Here is a 22,578-nt window from a genome sequence, read left to right on the forward strand (position 1 = left end):
TGGTAGTTTCTAACTGCTGACCTTGAGGTTAGCAACCCGATTCGTAAACACTACGCTACCAGAGAACACTCAGAAGTAGCAGAGAAGAAATCAAACAATTATTGCATTAGGCAAATCTGCTGCACAAGACCTCTTTAAAGTCTTGAAGAGCAAAGACGTCAGTTTGAGGACTAAGGTGCACCTGACAGAAGCCATGATATTTTCAATGACCTCATATGTATGTGAAAGTTGGACAATGAATAAGGAGGACTGTATAAGATATTGATGCATTTGAGTTACAGTGTTGGAGGAGAATATTGAAAGTACCACAAACTGCCAGAGGAACAAACAAATCTGTGTTGCAAGAAGGATAACCGGAATGCTCTTTGGAAGCCAGGATGGTCAGACTTGGTCTATTATGCTTTGGGCATATTATCAGGAGGAACCACCCCCTATAGAAGGAGCAGGAAAAAAGTATAGAAATAGAAGTTCCGGATAGAACTCGTTTCAGCGGTTATTATTTAGTAGACTCCGACCGTCAAGGTGTAGCACGAAATTTAAAAAGTGTCAGTTTATTCTTGGATGGCAGAGATCAAACAATGCCGATGTCAGATAGAAAGCACACCCTCTCAACATGGCGACAGATCAGTGTCATGCCGCCAATGTGGAGACCTTCCTAAAATGGCAGTCGTCTTCTAGCTCCTCTGTAGAACGACCCAGGGGAGGAGGACCTTCACAACATGGCGATAAAAGTAGTAGACGTCACTTCCGGTACGATGCCGGATATAAGGAGCAGGATTTCCACTTTCGCTCCTTTCCGGCGGTGACGACCTCTGCATGCTATCATGCCTGTGAGTCCCCTGGTCCAGGTTTCCGTAGATATCCCGCTCTTCTGTCCCCACGGTCCCCTCATGCTGATTTTGTGGCGCATAGGGTCCACAGTTACCCTCCGTACGACTTAGGACGTGGACTATGGGACTCCAGAGGCCCACTGCGTTAACCTGCGTAGGCGGGAGCAGACAGGACAAGATGGCGGCTCAGCTGCGCAGATATCAGGGGCGAACTTTGCCCGGTGTGGCAGTGGGAACTGTTTTCGATCATCCTATATTCGCTGTTAGTTTCTAAATCTTTGTATTTATGCCCACCTTAGCTTGCAAAGGATCTCCTTCATCCCTCTCCAGAAGAGGAGAAGAGGAAACACAAGAAGAAGCGTCTGGTGCAGAGTCCCAATTCCTACTTCATGGATGTGAAATGCCCAGGTAAGGAGGTACTTAGTTAGAAGTGGGGAGAGAACTGGATTGGCCCGCAACACTTGGAAAAAGTTTGAGCTTGCCTTTTCTTAGAAGCAGTTTAGCATTTAGTTAGCTTTTAAAATGCAGATAGTCCTGTCTTTTTCTAAAACAGTTGAATGAGGGAGTGATAAACTTTGTATTTTAGGGGAGCATTTGTTCAGAATGATCCGCCCATCAAACTTCCATATGCAAACTTTAGCTGTCTTTGCTGTGGGAAATGTTACTGGGGATGAGCTGCGATTCTTTACTTGAACTTGGAGGCAAGTGGGTGGATGCATTGATCCATTACTGATAGTCTCCCTCCTCCTACCCTTACCCCTGGAGGATTCTCTTTGTTTTTTGATCTTTGAATAATTATTGGTTCCACCCCTCTGTCCTTTCAGGCTCTAAGATGGTTAACACCAAATCCATAGGCTGGGTCAGGTAGCCCAGATTGCATCCTTAGAGCCAGGTAATCAATGGTTTAGGATAGTAAATTTCAAGTTTACATAATAACATGCATATTGTGAAAACATACATTTAAGTGGAGGAAGATGTGGGGATAATTATTGGGGAGAATTTGTTAAATCCTCCTCTGTTTTTTTACAGGATGCTATAAAATCACCACGGTATTTAGCCATGCACAAACAGTAGTTTTGTGTGTTGGCTGTTCCACTGTTCTCTGTCAGCCTACAGGAGGAAAAGCAAGGCTTACAGAAGGTAATGTGATTTGATGTTAAAATGTTGAACTTTGAATTTCCTATCTAAGGAGACCATGTATAATGTATGCTCTGCAATTGTCTTATAAAGATAGTTGGATTGTTCTTTTTTTCTCCTACTCAGTAAAAACCCATGTATTAATTTAAATAGTATTACTGGCTAAAGCTGAGCAGGATGGGGTGAGAAAAGGCACTTCATATGAGTGTCCTTAAATGTCTTGTTAGCTGAAGGAGTTGAGACATAAAAGAGAGGTAGCTTTCCTGTGTGTATTCTATTAGAATGAAATCTGCTTGGATTGTTGGGTAAACAGGGTGGGTAGGTTGATGTTACTTAATTTCTGAACCTTTTCTCTACCAGGATGCTCCTTCAGACGGAAGCAGCACTAAAAGCACCCTGAATCAAGATGAGTGGGAAACAATCCCAATAAACATTTTGGATACATCCTGTTTGTTGTCTTTTTTTTACTGCAAGTATTCAGGGCAACCAGAAGAGTGATGAAATACTATAGTAATCTGGAGCAAGTAAGTGGCCAGGTACTTAAAGGTTGTTTTGGTATTTTTTAAACCTACCTGGCTGGATTCATTGGGTAACACTAACCATTGATCTTTAAAACAATCGAGTGCATTACTTGAAAAAGTGCTTAAAATCTTTTATTTACTGTCCTCAGAAGCTTGGTGTAGTAGGCTGGAGTGTAGAGGTTTCTGGGTTTACTGTCTCTGGCTAGAGCACCATTCTGCTATATTTAAGGTGACTATCCAGTGATAGATTAGTGTCTTATACTCCATAACCAATGTTGTAGCCGACTCTGGCCTGCTGGGTGTTGTGTCCTCAAGAAGGGAGGAGGAGAACGTGTAGAGCTATAAAAACCTAGAAATAAATGGAGAAAGGGAGGTGATGAAAGCTCTGGTGAATAAAACATTTATGAGCTTTTCAAAAACAAGGACAGCAGTTCTTTACCTGACTCTGAAGAAGTTCCTAGGGTTGGTATATACACAACTGGAACTGTCTGTATCTTGTTGAGAAAGGCATTATATGCTGGAAAAAGGAAAAGGGGAAAGAAATGTCACCAAAAAAGGCATTGTCTGATTTTGGTTGGGGGTGGGGGGAGGAAGAAGGTCTCACTGGGCAAAGTCAACTGTAAAATGCTTTCAGAAAGGAGAGGTGAGAAGAGACTTGGGTTTTAATTCTTGTGAGAATAATAGCAGGATTTCAGTAGCTTGTATAATTGGAAGTATTTCATCTTTGGTTGAAAAATAAATGCAAGTCTGGACAATATTGACATTACTTGAATCATCTCTGAGGTTTCATAGTTGGTCACAGTTTATTTCTCCTTGGTGATAGCAGTAAAGTTTTGGAAGCTTAAAGTTTCAGCTACTTGGAAATTAGAGTAAAGAGGTAATTTTTGTCTGCATTGAGTTTGAAATAAAATTGAGGCAGTTTCATCTTACCCAGAAAGATGAAAGCTGTTGATGCTAACACTGCAAAGAGGGTAAAGAAGAGGATCTGGTAAGAACCAGTAAGCTGCTGGATGACACTGGAATCTTCGCACTGATCTATACATTGATTAGAATAAACAATAAACAGGATGGTGGTTACTTAATATACCCGTTAGATACTGCATTTAAGAGTAAATAGTAGAAAGTGACCTATTGGTGTTGAACTAAGTAATAAATTTCTTGACCTGATTCCTTAATTCCTCTGCCACCTTGAAAATAACATGTTTCTGTGCACTCTGACTCTAAGTGACATGTTTTCCTTCATCAAGCTTAGGACAGTACATAAGCACTGGACTCTTTCCACTCAAGATATTACTGGTACCTCAAAAGGCTTGGGCTTGACTTCTTTTGCACTTTAACCAGTTGCATCTTGTTTCATTGTAATGATTACAAGCCCCTCTCTTTTGATATACACAAGAATACGCAGGAATATGTAATCATTTAAACAACCAAAGGACACATTTTGCAAACCAGCCCCCTGGTTTGTCAGCACACTGCCTTTCTTTCCATGAGTCTAGAGTCATGCTCTTGTCTCTCCATGTCATCTCTGCCTCCATCTGGTGCTGCTGCTTTGGTTAGGATCCCAAGTTCTGCTCATGCTCTTCACTCTGGTTCTGGAATAAATTTAACTACCTCTTTTTGTTACATACCTACCTTTGCAATTGTGACAAGATAACAATTACTATTAAAAGAATTAATCCCATCTCCTTTCACCTGACACATCTACACAAGATGGAAATTATTCCGTGGGGCTTCTACCTTCCCCCAACTTGCTCTAAAACAACTCCCTCCGGTAAGGTTTGTAAGCCACTTCCTGTCTTGATAGTCCTCTCCCTCCTCTTAGGTAGTTAATGTCTGAGTTGCTAGTCCCTAACCCGAAGTCCTAGTGTGGTGCTGTGGGCTAATACTTCAGACTGCAAGTCGTTTTAACTGCAAGATTGGTGGTTCAAGCTGCCCCTTGGAAACCTTATACAGGGTCGCTATGGGTCAGAATCAACTTGACAGGACCCTGAATGGAGTCCTGGCATGGTGCTTTGGGTTAATGTATCATACTGCAAAGCCCTGTGAACTGCGAAGTTGGCAGTTCAAGTTCACCAGCTGCTCCTCTGAAACACTAGGGTTGCTGTATGAGTTGGAATCAACTTGAAGGCACTTAACAGCAGCCTTATGTACTGAGGGCATATGGGATATACTTGAGACTTTATTTGAAGATTTCCGTCGTGGTTGGTATTTTGTGCTACTACATCTATAAGATAAGGTCAAGTTCATCAAATTGTCGCCGTTGACACTTGCTTCCTATATCAAATATGTTTTCCTGTGATTGAGTTTTGATCATCAAGCCATCCAAGCTAGGTCAAATGGGTACTACATGCAAATTTGGGTGTTCTGCACACCTTCTCCCACTTTATATCATCTGGACAACTTACTCTCAGCTCTAGTGGGCTTGACTTCTAAAGGTTGGTACTCAAACCCACCCAGCAGTGCTGCAGAAGAAAGGGCTGGTGATCTGCCTCCATATACTCAAAACAAATGACAAAATCAAAGCGTTTAGTAGTTTTTAGGGGTTTCTGGTTTGTTTCTAACTTATCTTTAATACAATGTTCTTTTGAATCTCCTGTGTATAAGGTAGTCTTCACACCTGGTTCCTGTTTAGCCTAGCCTCTCTAGTATAGGCACTCTACCTCTGAAATCAAGCTTTTCTCACTGTAATCGTGCTCATTTTTAGCATTTTGCAAATTGATTCACTCTGAAAAAAGACATTGCTTGCAGTGTGTACTAAATGCTTTACACCAATTCTGATTAGGTCTCACTTGGCTTTCCGATGCCTTACAGATAAAAAAGAGTCCAAATAAAATTAAAAGGCATTTTAACTTTTGTCAGCATTATCCCCTCTTTCTATAGGGAACCTATCCCTGCTTCTAATTCTAAGCTATTTTAAAGTGAGCTCCCTATTTTGTCTTCCTGGCCTATAATAGCATTCACATGGCTTGTATGGAACTGGAAGTTTGTTAGAAACACTTCTCACTCCCCTTTAATTCCTCAAAAGTGGTTTTGTGTATGTGTGCATTGTATGTGGACAACTTTAGCATTCTGGTGAAGTCTACAGTTCCCATCTCAATAAAAGCTAAATACATGGAGGTGGTGGTGTACTGTGGAGTCCGTTCTGACTCATAGCACCCTGCATAGAGTTTCCTAGGCTGCAAATCTTTACATAAGCAGAAAGCCTCATCTTTCTACCATGGAGCAGCTGGTGGTCTTGAACTGCTACCAGAGCTCCTTATTAAATGTTGTTAGGTGCCATTGAGTTGGTACCAACTCATAGCAATCCTATGCACAACAGAATGAAACAATGCCTGGTCCTAGGCTAACCTCAGAATTGTTGCCATGCTTGAGCCCATTGATACTGCCACTTTGCCAATCCATCTCATTGGAGGTCTTCCTCTGACACTCCACCTTACCAAACCTGATATTACTCTAGCGACTGGTCCTCCTGACAATACGTCTGAAATATGAAAGACGAAGTTTGGCCATCCTGGCCTCCAAGGATCACACTGGCTGTACTTTTTCCAACATAGATCTGATTGTTCTTTTGGCAACCCATGGCACTTTCAATGTTCTCCAACGCCATAACTCAAATGCATTAATTCTTCTACGATCTTACAAAATATACATACTAAATTGCAGTTTACAGAAATATTAAACCTGATTTGTGACAAGTGATGTTATCAAAAAATGAAGCTTGATATAGTAAGTAAGTAATAACAAGCTATAGCAGCAAGTCTGATAACTATTGTCGGAGAAGGAGAGGAAGACTCCCAATGAGATGGATTGGCTTGGGCTTTGCAATGATTGTGAGGCTAGTGCAGGATTGGGCAATGTTGTGCATAGAGTTGCTATGAGTTGGTGCCAACTCGATGGCACCTAACAACAGTAACATGATTTTCGGTTGGCAATTTTTTTTTCTTTTCATAATTTTATATGTCATTCCATTGTGTGTCCCCACCCCCGCATTGTTTCTACTGAAAAATCAGAGTTTAGTCTTACTAGTTCTGCTTTGTTGGTAACTTTTCATTTTTCCTGAGCTGTTATCAGGATTTTTTCCCTGTCTGGTTTTGAAGAGTTTGATTATTCTTCCAATAGCTATTCTACAATTTTCTCTAGTTTTTTTTTTGGTCATCCTGTTCTGCAATGTCACTCATAAATAGTATTTCTCTTGATAGTGTTCCACATATGTCTTAAATCTTAGGCTTTATTGAGATTCTCCCCCACACACCCCATTGCTCCTCTTAGTTGGTTGGTAAGTGCCATTGAATCAGTTCTGATTCATAGTGATCCTGTATAGGGTTTCTAAGGACTGGCTGGTGTTTGAACCCCCAATGTTGTGGTTAGAAATTCAATGCTTATCCTACAGTACCACATCAGTGTGCCAGATTGTTTCTCTAGGAGATGAATATTGAGAGATTTGTCTTTAAGATCACTAATTGGATCTTCCATTGATTTTATTGTGCTTCTTTGCCCTTTGAATGTATTATTATCTATTTCTGAAGTCTTAGTATTAATCTGGCTTTCTATTTGCTGTTTTTGTATGGCTTCCAATTTTTCATTTATTTTGTCAGTTTTTGTAGCTTTTCCTGAGTTCTTCTAAAGTTTTGTCTGTGTTTTCCTTGATTTAATTTGCATTTTATCCATCATTCTCTCAATCAATAGACTGTTACCTAAGTATTCTATTAAATTCCTTATCAGGTAGTTTGATACCATTTCAGGTATTTTGGTCAATTGTGTGAGGCACTCTCTCATTTCTTGATATAAGCTGAAACTGTGTTTTCTCTGAGACACTGTGGTGTCATTGTATTTATATTTAATTTATGACTGTATGATGGTATGTTCTCAAGACACTCACCACCTATCTCCTGGTGGATATATAGAGACTGTAAGTATGTAAACAGTTCCATTCACTGTTTATGTAACTTACTTAGTTCAGGGTGGGTTTGTCTGATGGTGGCTGCTGATTATCACTGATCCGGTGGTACAGTAGTGAGTTTTGGAGCTTGCCTAGTGGGTGGAGTTACAGGAGGTATAGATGTGGCTGGGCCTTACAGGCACAATTGCTGTCTCCCCAAAACAAGCAACAGCAATAAAAGATCTAATGATACTGGGTTGATAGGGACAGGCAACTTAGACTTCGGCTATCAAAATTGGGGGCTATAAAGGCATGAAATAGCTGGCTTACAAGTTTTCATGAGGGTGCTTAGTGTTAGAACAAGGAAAGTACAACAGAAACCCCACTGAATAGTTTTCCTCTTGTTCAGATGGGTCTGGTGATGAGGGGGATAGGATTATATGATTCAATTATGATTAGTTGTCAGATTTAATGGTGATGGTCACAACTGTAAATGTAGAAGAGGTATAACTAAAAGGAGGGAGCAGTTAATCTGTCATTTCAGAAACAGAGGATCCTAGGACCATCAAGCGGGAAGAGCATGAGAGATGTGAGGGATCCTAACCAGAAAAGCGACAACAGAGATGATGGCAGAGGCCATGGTTTAGAGCAGAGCAGCAGAGGACTACAGGCCCATGGAGTGAGAAAGGCAGTGTGCCGGTGGGCAGGAGGCTGGCTTGCAAAATATGCCCTTTGGACATTTAAATATATATTTTTTAAACATGGTATGCGTACATCAAAAAAAAAAAAAGGTTAATATAGAGGTAAATACTGTTGGCTTGAGGGTGCATGGAGGGGGTGTAATCATTGCAATGATTTGCTGAATGTAAAACTGATGAGCTGCCCTGTAAACCTTCACTCACTCAATTCACAAAGTTAAAAAAAGAAAAAAAAAGATCTTAATGAGGTGAAATTCGCAAGCCTCCAAATGCAGGGATGGTATGCAGGCTCCTGACCCCAGCCAGAGCAAAGGCTGCGCAGTAGTGGCTGCCACTTACTGCTGAGCAGGTGAAGGCAGGGACTGCCTCTGCCTCTGGCTATCAGGAAGTGGGGGAAACAAGGGAGAACTGCACCCCTCCACCAGACATGCTGTGCCCCCAGGTTGCTGTATCAATAGCCACCTGCAAAAGCTCAAGATGGCCTAGCCACTCCAGGCCAGCCAACAGCCTGCCTTTCCATTTCCTCCCTCACTGCTCCTGCTCTTCTAATCAGCACACAATCTACCTCTCTGACCTATCATCTGAAGCACAGAGTTCTAGGATCACCATCTGTATCTGTTTTATTTGGTCTACTGTATCCTTGGAGTCCTGGTGTGGTGCTCTGGGTTAATGTGCCAGACTGCAAAGCCATTTGAACTGCAAGGTTGGTGGTTCAAGCTCACTAGCTGTTCCTTGGAAACCCTATACAGGGTCTCAATGGGTTGGAACCCACTCAGTGGCACTTAACAACAATAACAACTGTATCCTTATTGCAGGGGGTCTGCTCAGCATGTCTGCCAACTCTGCCATCGTGCCCTGGAAGTTGACATAACTATTCTTAAGTATAACTTTACCTAACAAGTGAGAACAAAGCTACCTAAAGGTTATATTTTAGAAAGGTCTGGAAAATTCATACCCCAGTTTGTTGGAATAATCTTGGTCAAGTGGCTGAACACATCTTGTTGACTAAATTGTGAATAATACATTCTACTTTCTTTCCCATTTAAGTTACATATTTTCTCCAAAGCTCACCTGCACCAGACTTATCCTTTACAGCTCTCACCAACACAGCCTCATTTTGCTGGGTGAGCACACAGGAAATATTGATGAAAACAGGTGATGCCATCTGCTGGAGGGAAGTGAAGTTGACCACTCTTACTGGGTAGATGACCAGGCCAGGTGTAAGGATAGAGTGCCTTTCACTAGCGACCACTAGAATTGGGGAGCTGGGAAAGACCTTGGAGAAAAGAGAAAATGATATTTGTTTGATTGAAGGAAGAGAATGTATCAATACAAGGAGGCTGAAAAAGTTCCTGGAAAAATGTAATGAAATGATAAAGGTTTTTTTCCACCAATATTTTGAAGCTTCCTTGTATGTTCCAACCATAACATTTCAAGAACTGTCCAAAGAGACCTGGATTTCTAATTCCTGCTGGTTGTCTGATACTGTCAGTCATTTACTCTTCACTCCTTTAGATGTGGAGTCCTGGTGTGGCGCTGTGGGATAAAGCAGCAAGGTTGATGGCTCAAACTCACTAGCTGCTCCTAAACAGGGTCACTATGAGTCAGAACTGACTTGATGGCACTTAACAATAACAACAACCCTTAGATGTACTGAAGGATAAGGGAAGAACATGAGCTGCAAGAATAAAAGAGGCTTCAACTTTTTGAACTTAAACTAGAACTTTGAAAATTGTCCTCTCAGCAGTTCAAGTTCACCAGTTGCTCCTTGAAAACCCTATATAGAGTAGTTATGGGTCAGAACTGACTCGATGGTACCTAACAACAAGAACAACATCACTCTCCAGAGTCCTGCTGTGGTGCTGTAGGATAAGTACTGGACTGTTAACCCAGTTGACAGTGGTTCAAAAACCCATCAGCACTCCTTGGAAACCTTGTACAGGGTCACTTTGAGTTGGAAACTGATTTGAAAGCATTGTGGTGCTGTAAGATCAGCACTGTACTGTGAACCACAAAGTTGGCAGTTCAAACCCACCAGCTGCTCCTCAGAGGCCCTGTACAGGGCAACTATGAGTTGGAACTGACTTGATGACACTTAACAACAAAAACATCACTCTCCTCTTTGTCATGATGAAGGATATCGCTTTTCTTCAGTTTAAGAATTTCCTGTAGTGATGTTTATCAATTCACTCAGTAAATTCCTTTACCACTGAACTGAGAATGAAAAATCTTTTTTTTTCCAAATCCCTTATCAGTCATTAACTTACCTCTAGCTTCTCAAGAACTCTATCCACTCCCAGTACTCTTATCTCCCCAATGTCTTGTTTGTGGCTAAAAACCAATTCTGACTGATTGATGTAAAAGGCTGGGATGAAAGGAATGAGGATTCTTTGCATTCCATTCTTGCTGTGTTCACTGATGAGTTTAGCCCACCCATAGACTGAGGTGTCAGCCATGCTGAGGGCCTGCAGCAGCTCCTCAGACTGGGCTCGAACCTTGATTAAGCAGACATAAACCCCTGAAGAAAAGAGAAAAACCATCAGGAAAGCTCAGAAGTTCTGTTGAGTCATATGAATTAGGATAGGAAAGAAAAATGACGTGTAAACTAAGCAAAAGAGAAAATACGAACTCAGTTTTGAGTATTCATTATCTACACACTATTAACCACTATGGGAGCTCAGTGGCTCCATATAATAAGCACTGGACTGCAAACCACAAGGTTTATGGTTTGAGCTTGCCAGCTGCTTCATGGGAGGAAGAAGAGGCTTTCTGCTCCTTTGAAGATTTAAACCTTCGGAAACCCTATACAGGGTCACTATGAGTCAGAACAACAATTGGCCACTATGAGGGGATAACCAAAGAAAGTCAGAGGGAACCCACAACTGAACAAGTTGCCTAAGATATTATTATTGATAAAGCAAAACGTTATGTACTGTCGAGTCAATTCTAACTCATATCGACCCTGTGTAGGGTTTCCAAGGAGTAGCTGGTGGATTTGAACTGCTGACCCTGTGGTTAGCAGTCCAGTGTTGATCCTATAGTGACTTACCCTGTATAGGGTTTCCGAGAAGCGACTAGTGAGCTTGAACAGACTTTGCAGTTCTGTGCATTAACCCACAGCACCACACCAGGACCCCGTTGTTGTTATGTGCTGCGGAGTCAGTTCTGACTCATAGCAACCCTGTACTGGGTTTCTGAGGCTGTAAATCTTTATGGGAGCAGAAAGCCTCATCTTTCTCCCGTGGAACAGCTGGTAGTTTTGAACTGCTGATTGTGAGATTAGCAGCCCAATTCATAACCACTATGCTCCCAGAGCTCCTTAGGACCCCATTTATTGTTGTTATGTGCCATGGATTTGGTTCCGACACATAGCGACCCTGTACAGGGTTTCCGAGGCTATAAATCTTTATGGGAACAGAAAGCCTCATCTTTCTCTCATGGAACAGCTGGTAGTTTCGAACTGCTGACTGTGAGATTAGCAGCTCCATTTGTAACCACTACGCTACCAGAGCCCCTTAGGACCCCATTAGAAAGCATTAAATAATACAGTAAAAGTAGGGCAGTTAAGTACTGAGGGGGCATACAATGAAGGAGAGTTGGTGAAATCAGGAATGGTTTATGAAAGGCAAGCTGTGCACACAGTTTGATCATTTCTTTAACAACCAGCTCCATCTCTTATTCCTATTCCTATAAAAGGTATTATTTTTTTAGTTATTCACACTCAGATATAAGTTGTCTCTTGACATCCTTTTTCTTCATTCCTATATGCAATCATTCTTCAAATCTTGCTGACTCATCTTTGAGATGTCTCTGACATTTGCCTCCTTCATTAACGTTTATTACTTTGTTGTTATGTGCCCTTGAGTCTGTTCTAACTGACAGTGACCCTCTATAGGGTTTCCAAGGAGTAACTGGTAGGTTTGAACTGCCAATCTTGTGGTTTGTACTGATCCTACAGTGCCACACCAGTTGTTGTTATTAAATATTGTAGTGTTGGTTCTGACCCATAGTGACCCTGTTGAGCGGCTGGTGAGCTTGAATTGCTGACCTTGTGGTTCAAACCAACCTTGCAGTCCAGTACATTAACCCCCACCACCACAACTGGACCCTCAGTAATTCATGCTTGGATTGTTGCAGTGGCCCCTTCACGGTTCTCTCTACCTCCCTTTTTTATCTACTCTCTATATTGGACTCCTGGTGTGGTGCTGTAGGATTAGCACTGGACTGTGAACCACAAGGTCAGTGATTCAAATCCACCAGCTGCTCCTCGGAAACCCTACACAGAGGCAATATGAGTCAAAACTGACTTGATGGCACTTAACAACAACAACAACAAACTGCACCTGGATACTTTTCTTTAAGGCAGTTTTCCTCTTATTTTTGAAAACACTTTAGGGCTCTATAGTGCCTGAAATATCCTGTTCTTGTCCCATCTAGCTGTCTCCTGTCATTTGTGTAAAACCATATTCAGCCTCCAGGTTTAATGCCGATATTCCTTTCTTTCTGTTACTCTAGCACCCCATGTGTACTTCTATCCTATAGCTGACCACCCTGTGCATTAGCAGTGAGAGAGTTAAAAGCATTGTCTTACTCTTTGTTCCTCCATGCTAGTTCTAGTGCCAGGCATATACTTGGCACCCAATAATTTGCTGAATGAACCTTCCTTCAAAACTCGTACAGTCAAATTGCCTGACCTCTCTCATGATGCAGCAGTACTACATGATGTAGCACAAATGTAGCCTTACATTTGACATGAATCTTCTCATCTTAGATCAGTTGCTTTATAGTTTTCCACCCTTGTTAATGCTATTCAACTGCTTGAAAACTCCTTCAGTTCAACAACAAACATTCAAACACTGTACTACATGCTGGGGATAAAAGATGAGACAATCCAAATCCTCACAGAAGTGATGGAGACTAAGAAGAAAACAAAAAGTACTAATATGGTTAAGTACTACAACATAGCAAAGCACAGGGGGCATGTATTAAATATATGCTTAATGGACTAAACACAAATGTTGATTGGGAAATATTCCACAGTTACAGATCATGAAATTGGAAAGTATAAATGCAATTCATTAAGAAAGTATAAATATGAAGCTAGGGGAAAACTAGATGCAACTGGTGGAACCTACCTTTGTCTGTGCTGAAATCTGATTGGACGTGAAACACTTTACTTGCTGGAATGTCTAGCAAGGTATTACTGAACTGTACATGGCACAGCATGAGGGTCTCTGGAAGAAGTATTGTTGTAATGGCCAAGACCTGATTTGGCGTACAGGATCCTAATAAGCAGAAAAGAAGCAAATAAAGATGTCACTAACAAGAATTTGTAAAAGAGGACACTATTATATTGGACTCCTAGTGCGGTGCTATAGGATCAACACTGGACTTTGAACCACAAGGTCGGCAGTTCAAACCCACCAGCTGCTCCTTGGAAACCCTATACAGGGTTTCCTATGAGTTAGAATTGACTGGATAGCGCTTAACAAAAACAACAGCAACAACACTATATGAAGGCAGTTTGGTGTCATAAACTTATTTGGAACATAAGCAAGGAAGATCAAGCTCTGTTTCATTTGCCCAGCTCCACTGGTTCCTACTACAATCAAAGAGAAAGAATAATTTAAACCGTTGCCTCTGAGAGTTTGTCAATGACTATGATGGGGCTTCCATGATCATTATCTTCTTTCAAAGACTTTTGGAGTTCTTTGTGGGAATAAAACAGACCGGAAATCCTGTACAGGGTCGCTATGAGTCAGAATCGACTCCATGGCACATAACAACAACAAGTGAAAACAAAGTACTACAAAGAAATTTAGGGGCAGTCGGTTTATGTTAAGGGGAGAGGAATAACTGAAAAAGGGAGGTAAGAATGCTTCTACAACTCAAAGAATGCACTCAATGTTACTGCATTGTACATGTAGAAACTGTTGAATTGGTGGAATTCTTCTGTGTCGATTCTCAACAACAACAACAACAACAAAAATAAATAATAAAAAAATGAAACAAAAACAAAGTACTACAATTGGGAGGTAGCTTTTAAATCTAGGAAGGTGTGTTTTATTTTATAACTGATTGTAGGATGATTCAAGTCAAAGATCCCTGGAACTTTATCAACACAGGAGCCAATAGAGCCAGTACAACAGACCAGTGCCATAGATAGGCTGGCTGTAATGGGTGGCCTTCTTTTAGAGAGAACAGGAATTGGTGCCCTGCTAGTAACAGTTGTTCCTGTGGTGTTTCTCAAAGTTCTTGGTTTGCAGCCCATTTGCCTGCAGTCCAGGCACAACCCTCCTCTTTTGGAGACTGTCAGCAAGATCAAAAGGACTGATGTGTGAGGTTTCTTAATAAAGTAAATTGTGATTTTAGAAAGAGTTTGGAGAAAAGAATTATTGTCTTTAAAACAAGATAAGCAATGGTGAATATGCTAGTAAACACCTCTTAATTCTTTTTCTCTGTAAAAGAACCTGGAAAATTAAAAAAGATAAAATATTCTTTATTTAAATTGTCTTTATAATAAAATTGAATGTCTAACAATGTGGAAATACGTTATGCACTTATAGGTTGAGGGGTTAAAGGTCAAATAGAGTTGCAGATCAGCACTGGACTGTGAACCACAAGGTCAGCAGTTCAAACCTACTAGCTGCTCCTTGGAAACCCTATACAGGGTTGCTATGAGTCAGAACCGACTCAACAGCACCTAATAACAACAACAAGTTTTATAGACAGTTATGTTGTTGTGGATTGGTCAGTGTTTTGTTCTGTTGTACACAGGGTCATTGCGAGTCAGAACTAGCTTGATGGCACCAAACAACAATGATGCTGTGGACTTCTCTGCTTGGTTTTGACTATTCACCTGTTAAGAAAAAAAAGCTGAAATTTGTTCTTTTTTTGTTTCTTAAAGGGAATGAAAGAACATGGACTTTGGAGTGGGACATATTTACCATTTCTGCCACTAATTGGTTATTACCTTGTGCAAGTTATTTGTTCTTAGCCTTGGTATTTTTATCTTTAAAATGAGGGTAATAACTATATAATACACTTGTTGCTATCGATTCCAACTCATAATGATGTTACATGGTAAGGTCATTAAATAATAAAATATATACAAATTCCTAGTAGAGTTTGTGGAACATTGGAGTACTGGTATGGAACTGTAGGATAAGCACTGGACTGCTTAACTGCCCACCAGTTAGTTGGTCTTTGGAAACTCTATACAGGATAGCTACAAGTTGAAACTAACTCGACAGCACTTAACAACAACAGGAGTTTCATGTATTTTAGTTTGTTTTCATTCCTCTTTTTTTTTCTTTTTACCATAAATTACAGCCTAGTGTAGAAGAAAAGAGAAACAAACCCATATACAATAAGACTATTTGCTAAATACTACCCCCATCCCCAAATCAGATATAATTTAATGTAGTGATTCTAAAATTTTGGGAAACTTTCAAAGAATGTACTCCTAGGCTCTATCCTGATTTAATAAATCACTGGGTGGAATCTACAAATCTACACTTATAAAAACTTTCCTTGGGTAGCCTTGGTAACCAGCCATGGTTAAAAGTCCCTGGTCTTGGTTACCTCTTGCATTCAGGCAAAGTTATGCACAACTAGAAAGAAAATAATAACTAAATTGAATCTATTTTAAAACTTCAATTCAGTCATTAGTTTTTGTTTGTTTGTTGATCAACTGTTTTATTTTAGAATAAGTTTAACAGAAAAATGACAAAATAGTACAGAGTTCCCATGCTCCCTCATCCAATTTCCCTTATTATTGATATCATATACTACCATGTGCATTTGTGAGAATTTAAAATACCAACATTGCCACACTACTATTAGCTAAACTCAGAATTCACCAGGTTTTCCATTAATATTTTCTTTCTATTCCACAATCCAATCTAGGATTCCCATTGAATTAATTGTTAGATCTTCTTACTCTCCTCTGATCTGTGACAGTCTTTTCTTGTCACAAAACTATGACCTTGACAGTCTTGTGAAGAACTGGTTAGATACTTGTAGAATATCCCTCCATTTCAGCTAGTCTGATGTTTTTCTCATGATTAGAATGGTTTAAAAACATTTTTTAAAGGTTTTATTGTCAATTATGTGATAGTTTACATGAGAGAACATTAGTCTTACATTCATCCTATTGTATACCATTTCATTGCCATGGTTACAATCCTCACTATGTATCATCAACCAACCAAAGAGTACATCCTACAATCCTGCACCCCCCTTGCCCTCTCTGCCCCCCACCCCCCATTCATAAGTTTTGAGATCTAGTCCTATAAAGGATTTCTGGTGGCATATGCTGGTTGCTAATTGCAATATCAGTGGTTCAAACCCATCAGCTGCTCTATGGGAGAAAGATGAGGCTGTCTGCTCCTATAAAGATTTCCAGTGTTGAAACCATATATAGGATCACTATGAGTCTGAATTGATGGCAGTGGGTTTGGTTTATTGAGTTCCACAGCATTCTTTCTTTCTTTTTTTTTTATGTTTTGTTGTGAATTATGTGGTATTTTACATGGGAGAATATTAGCTTACATTCATCCTATTGTGTGTCATTACATTGCCTTGGTTACAATCCCCTCCATGCATCATCAACTAACCAAATGGTACACCCTGCAAGCTTGCTCCCTGGTCGTCAGCACACAGCCCCTCTCCCTCTCTGGGTCTAGAGTTCCCAGCCGCTCCATCTCTCCACCATAGCATTCTTTAAGAGCTCTGGTAGCGTAGTGGTTATGAATCGGACTGCTAATCTTATGGTGAGCAGTTCAAAACTACCAGCTGTTTCACAGGAGAAAGATGAGGTTTCTGCTCCCATAAAGATTTACAGCCTCGGAAACCCTGTACAGGGTCGCTATGAGTCAGAACCAACTCCATAGCACATAACAACAACAACATAGCATTCTTTGATTTCTTTGCTGAGATATGGTCAATTTCTAAATTAAAGGAAACTTGGATTACTAATAAAAAGGAGAAAATAAATTGAGGGAAGTTAAAAAAGATGCAAATATGCTGCAAAAGACCTTGTTTAAAGTGTTGAAGAGCAAAGATGTGATTTTGAGGACTAGATTGAGCTTAACCCAAGCCACGGTATTTTCAATCACCACATATGGATGAGAAAACTAGACAATGAATAAGGGAAACCAAAGAAGAATCGATGCAATTATGGTCTTGGTGAAGAATATTGATTTAACTATGCATTGCCAGAAGAAAGAACAAATCTGTCTTGGAAGAGGTATAGCCAGAATGCTCCTTAGAAGAGAGGATGGCGAGACTTTGTCTCACATATTTGGACATGCAATCAGAAAGGATCCACCATCAACACTCATGGAAGCAGCAGTTAAGAAATCAAACGACGTAGTGTGTTAGGCAAATCTGCTGCACAAGACCTCTTTAAAGTGTTGAAGAGCAAAGATGTCGGTTTGAGGACTAAGGTGCGCCTGATTCAAGCCATGATATTTTCAATAACCTTATATGCATGAGAAAGTTGCACAATGAATAAAGAGGACCGTAGAAGAATTAATACATTTGAGTTATGGTGTTGGAGGAGAATATTGAAAGTACCATGACTGCCAAAAGAACAAGCTGATCTATGTTGGAAGAAGCACAGCCAAAGTGCTCTTTGGAAGACAGGATGGCCACACTTTGTCTCTCATACTTTGGGTATATTATCAGGAGACCCAGTCCCTGGAGAATGATACTATGTTTGATAAAGTGGAGGGTCCAAGAAAAACAGTAAGACCCCCAACAACATGGATTGACACAGTGGCAACAACAATGGGCCCAGGCATAGCAAGTTTGGCTCATGACCAGGCAGTGTTTTATTCTGTTGTGCATAGGGTCGCTATGGGTTGGTACTGACTTGATGGAACCTAACAACAACAACCACATCAGGAAGGATCAGTCCCCAGAGAAGAACACTATGCTTGGTAAAGGAGAGGGCCAGTGGAAATAGATACATTGGCACAGTGGCTGCCAACAATGGGCTCAAACACAGACACGAGTGAGGGGATGGCGCAGGACTGGGTAGTATCTCATTCTGTTGCACACAGCATTGCTATGAGCTGGAATCCAAAGTCATTTAACAGCAACAACAGAAATGATGGGAACAATCACCCAGAACTATAAAGCAATTCCTGACCTTTAAGATTGACGCCATTTCTGCCAGTGGTGATGAAGAGCTTGAACCCAGTTGAATTGAGGGTATTGGTAAGATGAGTCTTGATGTCATAACTGAGAGTTAATCTTGATGATGCGTTGACCACCACCTGTCAAAGAAAAAGCTGTGCCTAAGTTCTTACAATTTGGTTTCCTCCTTCCCTACCTGTTATGGATTGAATTATGCCTGCTCCACCCCACCCCTGAAATGTGATGTAAATCTGACATATATAACACATGTATCTATATTTTATATGCAGTTATATGTATATATCTAATTATAAGATATATATATATATATATAGTTATAAGATATTTATATATCTTATAACTAAGATACCACTCCTTGTAATTTTTCCTTTTATTCATACATTCATTCATTTACTCATTCCAAAGTATTTATTGAATCCCTATAGTACATCTGGATTCCTGATGTGGCACTGTAGGATAAACACTGGACTGGAACACTGAATGGTCAGTGGTTCAAACCCATCAGCCGCTCCTTGGAAACCCTATCTAGGATCACTATGACTTAACAACAACAACAGCACAATACAACCATTGCTTACAATTTAATCAACAGCATCTGTTTGACACAGTATAAGTTATCTTTCTAGGGATCACATATTTGAGAACCACAATGTCAGTTCTTCTTTTAGGAAAAAAATAAAATTTTTTCCATAGGAGGTCTTTGTTCATTGTTCCTTCTGACATATCTTGTGTGACTTCCTATTAAAACGTCTTTGAAGACAAATGCAACATTAGAACATTTTCTCTTAGATATGATCTCAATTTCCTCAGGAATTTAAAGTACTTTATTTCTCTCAATCTACTTGTAATGTTCTGCCTTATATTATAGGTATTTAATACTTGTGTGGCTCTGTGGGTTAATGCGCCAGACTGTAAAACCATTAGAACTGTAAGATAGGCGGTTCAAGCTCACCAGCTGCTCCTCGGAAACCCTACACAGTCACTATGGGTCAGAGTCAATTCGACAACACTTAACAACAACAAATCTCTATTAGATTGTAAATTCTTTAAGGACATAAATTTGCTATAATTTATTTTTGTATATCCTGTATTATGCCTTGTATACAAAGTAAATACTTAATAATTACAATAGAAGATGGTGATAATGATGACCTTTTTTTTTCTTCTTCTCAAAATATTTTCCATTTAAATCCAGTATATTGTCCAAGAAGTAAGCTCAGTACTACCCTACCATAGTTTGCTTGCTTTTTTTTTTTTTTTTTCTTAAACATTCAAGGCCCTGAACCCCCAAGTTAGCTACAGAAGGGCTCAATGAGGGCAGGAGTTAAGTCTTTTTCATTTTTGTCTTTTCCAAGCCCAGCACAATGCCTGGCACATAACAGACCTCAGTAAGTGTCTGGTAGTTAATGAATAATGGGAGTTTAAAAAGTGCATAAACTAGAATGTAAGTGGCCTTTTGGCATCTCTGTAGCAGCTCACAACAGGGCCCAGTCCTTCTTTTGACTCTGTGAAACCCTTTCTTTCTCCTTGCTCTTCTAGTACCTACTCATTTCTGTTTCTTCTAGTTATATTCTCATGCCACCTCTGTCCTTAACCCTCTTGTATTCTCATGGTACATATATCTTTGGAGGTCATCTAAATTTCCCTTCTTTACCCTCATAAACTTATGCTAAAGTCACCCTGATTTGTCCTTTGGTCTTCAAACACTCCATATACTTTATTTGCCTTTGTACATCTATTCTTCTCTGAAATGCTTTCTCCCTTTTTTTTTTTGGCCCGGCAAATTTTTTATGATCAAGACAGTTTAAATGGGAAACCTAGTCTTATTTCACTTGCAGGCAGAACTAATAATGACTGTCTTCTGTACTCCCAGAGCATCTCTGACATACCACTAGTACAGCAATGATCAATATGTTGTAATTATTTGTCATCTATATGTATGTATTTACATCATCATTGGACTATGTGCTTCTTAAAATAAGGTACCTCATCTAATGTGGGCACATGTGGGGCAATTATCTATAAAATTGGGATGATGTTTTGTTGAATATTTGATGAACGTTGAATGTTTATTTTGCAATGTTTTGTTAAAATTGAAAATGGTAGATTACTGAATTTATATATTCAGTAATAGGTATATATTTTTGTTGTTAAGTACCGTGGAGTCGGTTCTGACTCATAGTGACCCTGCACAGGGTTTCCAAGGCTGTAAATCTTTACGGGAGCAGAAAGCCTCATCTTTCTCCCGCAGAACAGCTGGTAGTTTCAAACTGATGACCTTGCGGTTGGCAGCCTGACTCATAACCACTAAGCTACCAGAGCTCCTTAATAGGTAATATATATTACTGAATATACAACTATATTACTGAATATATAACTATATTACTGGATATATAACTATATTACTGAATATATAACTATATTACTGAATATATAAGTATATTACTGAATATATATATTATTGAATATATAACTATATTACTGAATATATATATTACTGAATATATATGTAATGCTCCTCAGAAACCCTAAACAGGGTCGCTATGGGTTGGAATTGACTCAAAGGCACTTAACAACTATATATATATATATAAAGGCAAATTGCCAAGCTCAATGCTCAAAATATGACAGTTATTACTTTTGAGGAATGAAAACAGGAATAAACAAATGGTCTATACTCAGAGAAAGGAGCAGCTACATACTTTTAAAGAGGAAATGCGAAAGGCTTCACTAAATCACCTCCCTTTCCTTGTTCACTGGTGCCACCACCTCTTGGGGGTCACTCTAGAAATCCTCCCTACTTTTCTATACCAAATTTTCCCTGTGCTGGATCCTTCACAAGCTATCATTTCTCCCATGATAAAACAATAAGAGAAACTTTTGGTTCCACTTCTCTCCTCCTGCTATAGTCCCAACTCTTGGCAATCTGGAAAGAGTTGTCCAGACTCACTGTCTCCAAATCCTCTTGTCCAGTTCTTCATTCAAACTCTCTTTCCAGCTACTTCACTAATGCTATTCATCAAAATTGCCAATTTTCAGATTATTTGATCTATCAATAGCATTTGATCTGGTCTGTGTCATCCCACAATCATTCCTATTTTATTTGAGGCTAACTGTATCCTTTTATTGGCTAAGTCAAAAACCTGAAGTCATTCTTTTTTTTTTTTTTTAAACAGTATTTACCTCTATTCATTCCCCTCCTCCCCACAACTGCCCTGTAATCACCATAGAATGTTTCATTTAGCAAGATAATATTTTCTTAACTTTTTACAATTGTTGCAATCATTCTTGATTTTCTAACACTCCATTGTACAATCTGTCTGGAAATTCTGTCAATTCTACCTACAAAATATACCTAGAAAATGATAAACTTTTTTACCATCTGTTGTTATCATGCTGGATCACCATTATATCCCACTTGGATTATTGAAATAACCTTCCAACTACTCTTTCTACTTCTGCCAATGCATCGACATTCTACTATCTATCAGTGGACACAGTGATCTCTTTAAGCATAAACCACACCAGATCTCTTCTGCTGAAAACCTTGAATGGTTCCTTAGCTCACTTGGAATAAATGTCAAAGTTCTTACAAAGTCCTGCAAGGCTCTACAGAACTAGCCTGTCCGTTACATCTCCAGTCTCATTTCACTCACTCTACACTCACTCCAACCACACTGATCCCCTTGGCATTCCTTGACCAGTCACACTTCCACCTTGGGGCCATTACACTGACAGTTTCCTCTTCCTGGAACACTTTAAAAATTCTTCCATATACATCTGCAAGGTCGGCGGTTCAAGCTCACCAGCTACTCCTTGGGAACCCTATACAGGGTCACTTTGGGTCAGAATCGACTCGAAGGCACTTGACAACAACAACAACAACATACATCTGCATGATGTATCTCTTCATGTTTTTAATTTTTTTGCTAAAATGTCATCTCAACGAAGATTCCCTGATAACTCTTAAATTGTTACCCTCCAAACCCTGCTCCACTTCCAATCCTCTTTCTCCTACTATCCTCATTTTCCTTCTTTATAGCTCTTACTACCTTCTGAACTGACTTGATGGCACTTTACAACAACAACATAACTTCAACATAGCATACATTTTACTTTTATTTATTTAATTTTTAATTTTTTCTTAAATGTTTTATTGTGAATTATGTGATAGTTTACATGGGAGAACATTAGTTTTACATTCATTCTATCTTATATAGTCTCATTGCCAAGGTTACAATCCCCTCCATGCAATCCTTCCCCCGTGCCCCCCAGGTCTTCAGCACACAGTCGCTCTCCCTCTCTGGATCTAAAGTCTCCAGCTGCTCCATCACTCCACGACATCATCT

General features: G+C 39.8%; 2 protein-coding genes across 3 annotated transcripts in view; one reads left to right on the plus strand and one right to left on the minus strand.

The window, feature by feature from the left end:
- The first annotated feature begins 791 nt into the window (after positions 1–791).
- RPS27 (ribosomal protein S27) lies at positions 792–2,416 on the plus strand. The gene is made up of 4 exons (XM_006861485.1): positions 792–830; positions 1,130–1,238; positions 1,860–1,970; positions 2,328–2,416. Exons 1-4 carry the CDS (start codon positions 825–827, stop codon positions 2,354–2,356), a joined length of 255 nt encoding a protein of 84 aa, XP_006861547.1. The 5' UTR covers positions 792–824; the 3' UTR covers positions 2,357–2,416.
- A 320-nt stretch (positions 2,417–2,736) lies between these two features.
- Positions 2,737–22,578, minus strand: part of NUP210L (nucleoporin 210kDa-like) — a 193,382-nt gene continuing 173,540 nt past the window's right edge. The window contains exons 34-40 of one of the 2 annotated variants that reach the window (XM_006861486.1): positions 18,222–18,348; positions 13,201–13,350; positions 10,333–10,583; positions 9,137–9,341; positions 3,419–3,523; positions 2,928–3,005; positions 2,737–2,837 (exon numbers count right to left, since the gene is read on the minus strand). In XM_006861486.1, coding sequence (XP_006861548.1) covers positions 2,737–2,837; positions 2,928–3,005; positions 3,419–3,523; positions 9,137–9,341; positions 10,333–10,583; positions 13,201–13,350; positions 18,222–18,348 — 1,017 coding nt within the window. The remainder of the gene's footprint in view (positions 2,838–2,927; positions 3,006–3,418; positions 3,524–9,136; positions 9,342–10,332; positions 10,584–13,200; positions 13,351–18,221; positions 18,349–22,578) is intronic. The other variant, XM_006861487.1, reaches the window with a different exon arrangement.

Source organism: Chrysochloris asiatica, unplaced genomic scaffold, assembly GCF_000296735.1.
Source record: "Chrysochloris asiatica unplaced genomic scaffold, ChrAsi1.0 scaffold00042, whole genome shotgun sequence".
NCBI lineage: Eukaryota > Metazoa > Chordata > Mammalia > Afrosoricida > Chrysochloridae > Chrysochloris > Chrysochloris asiatica.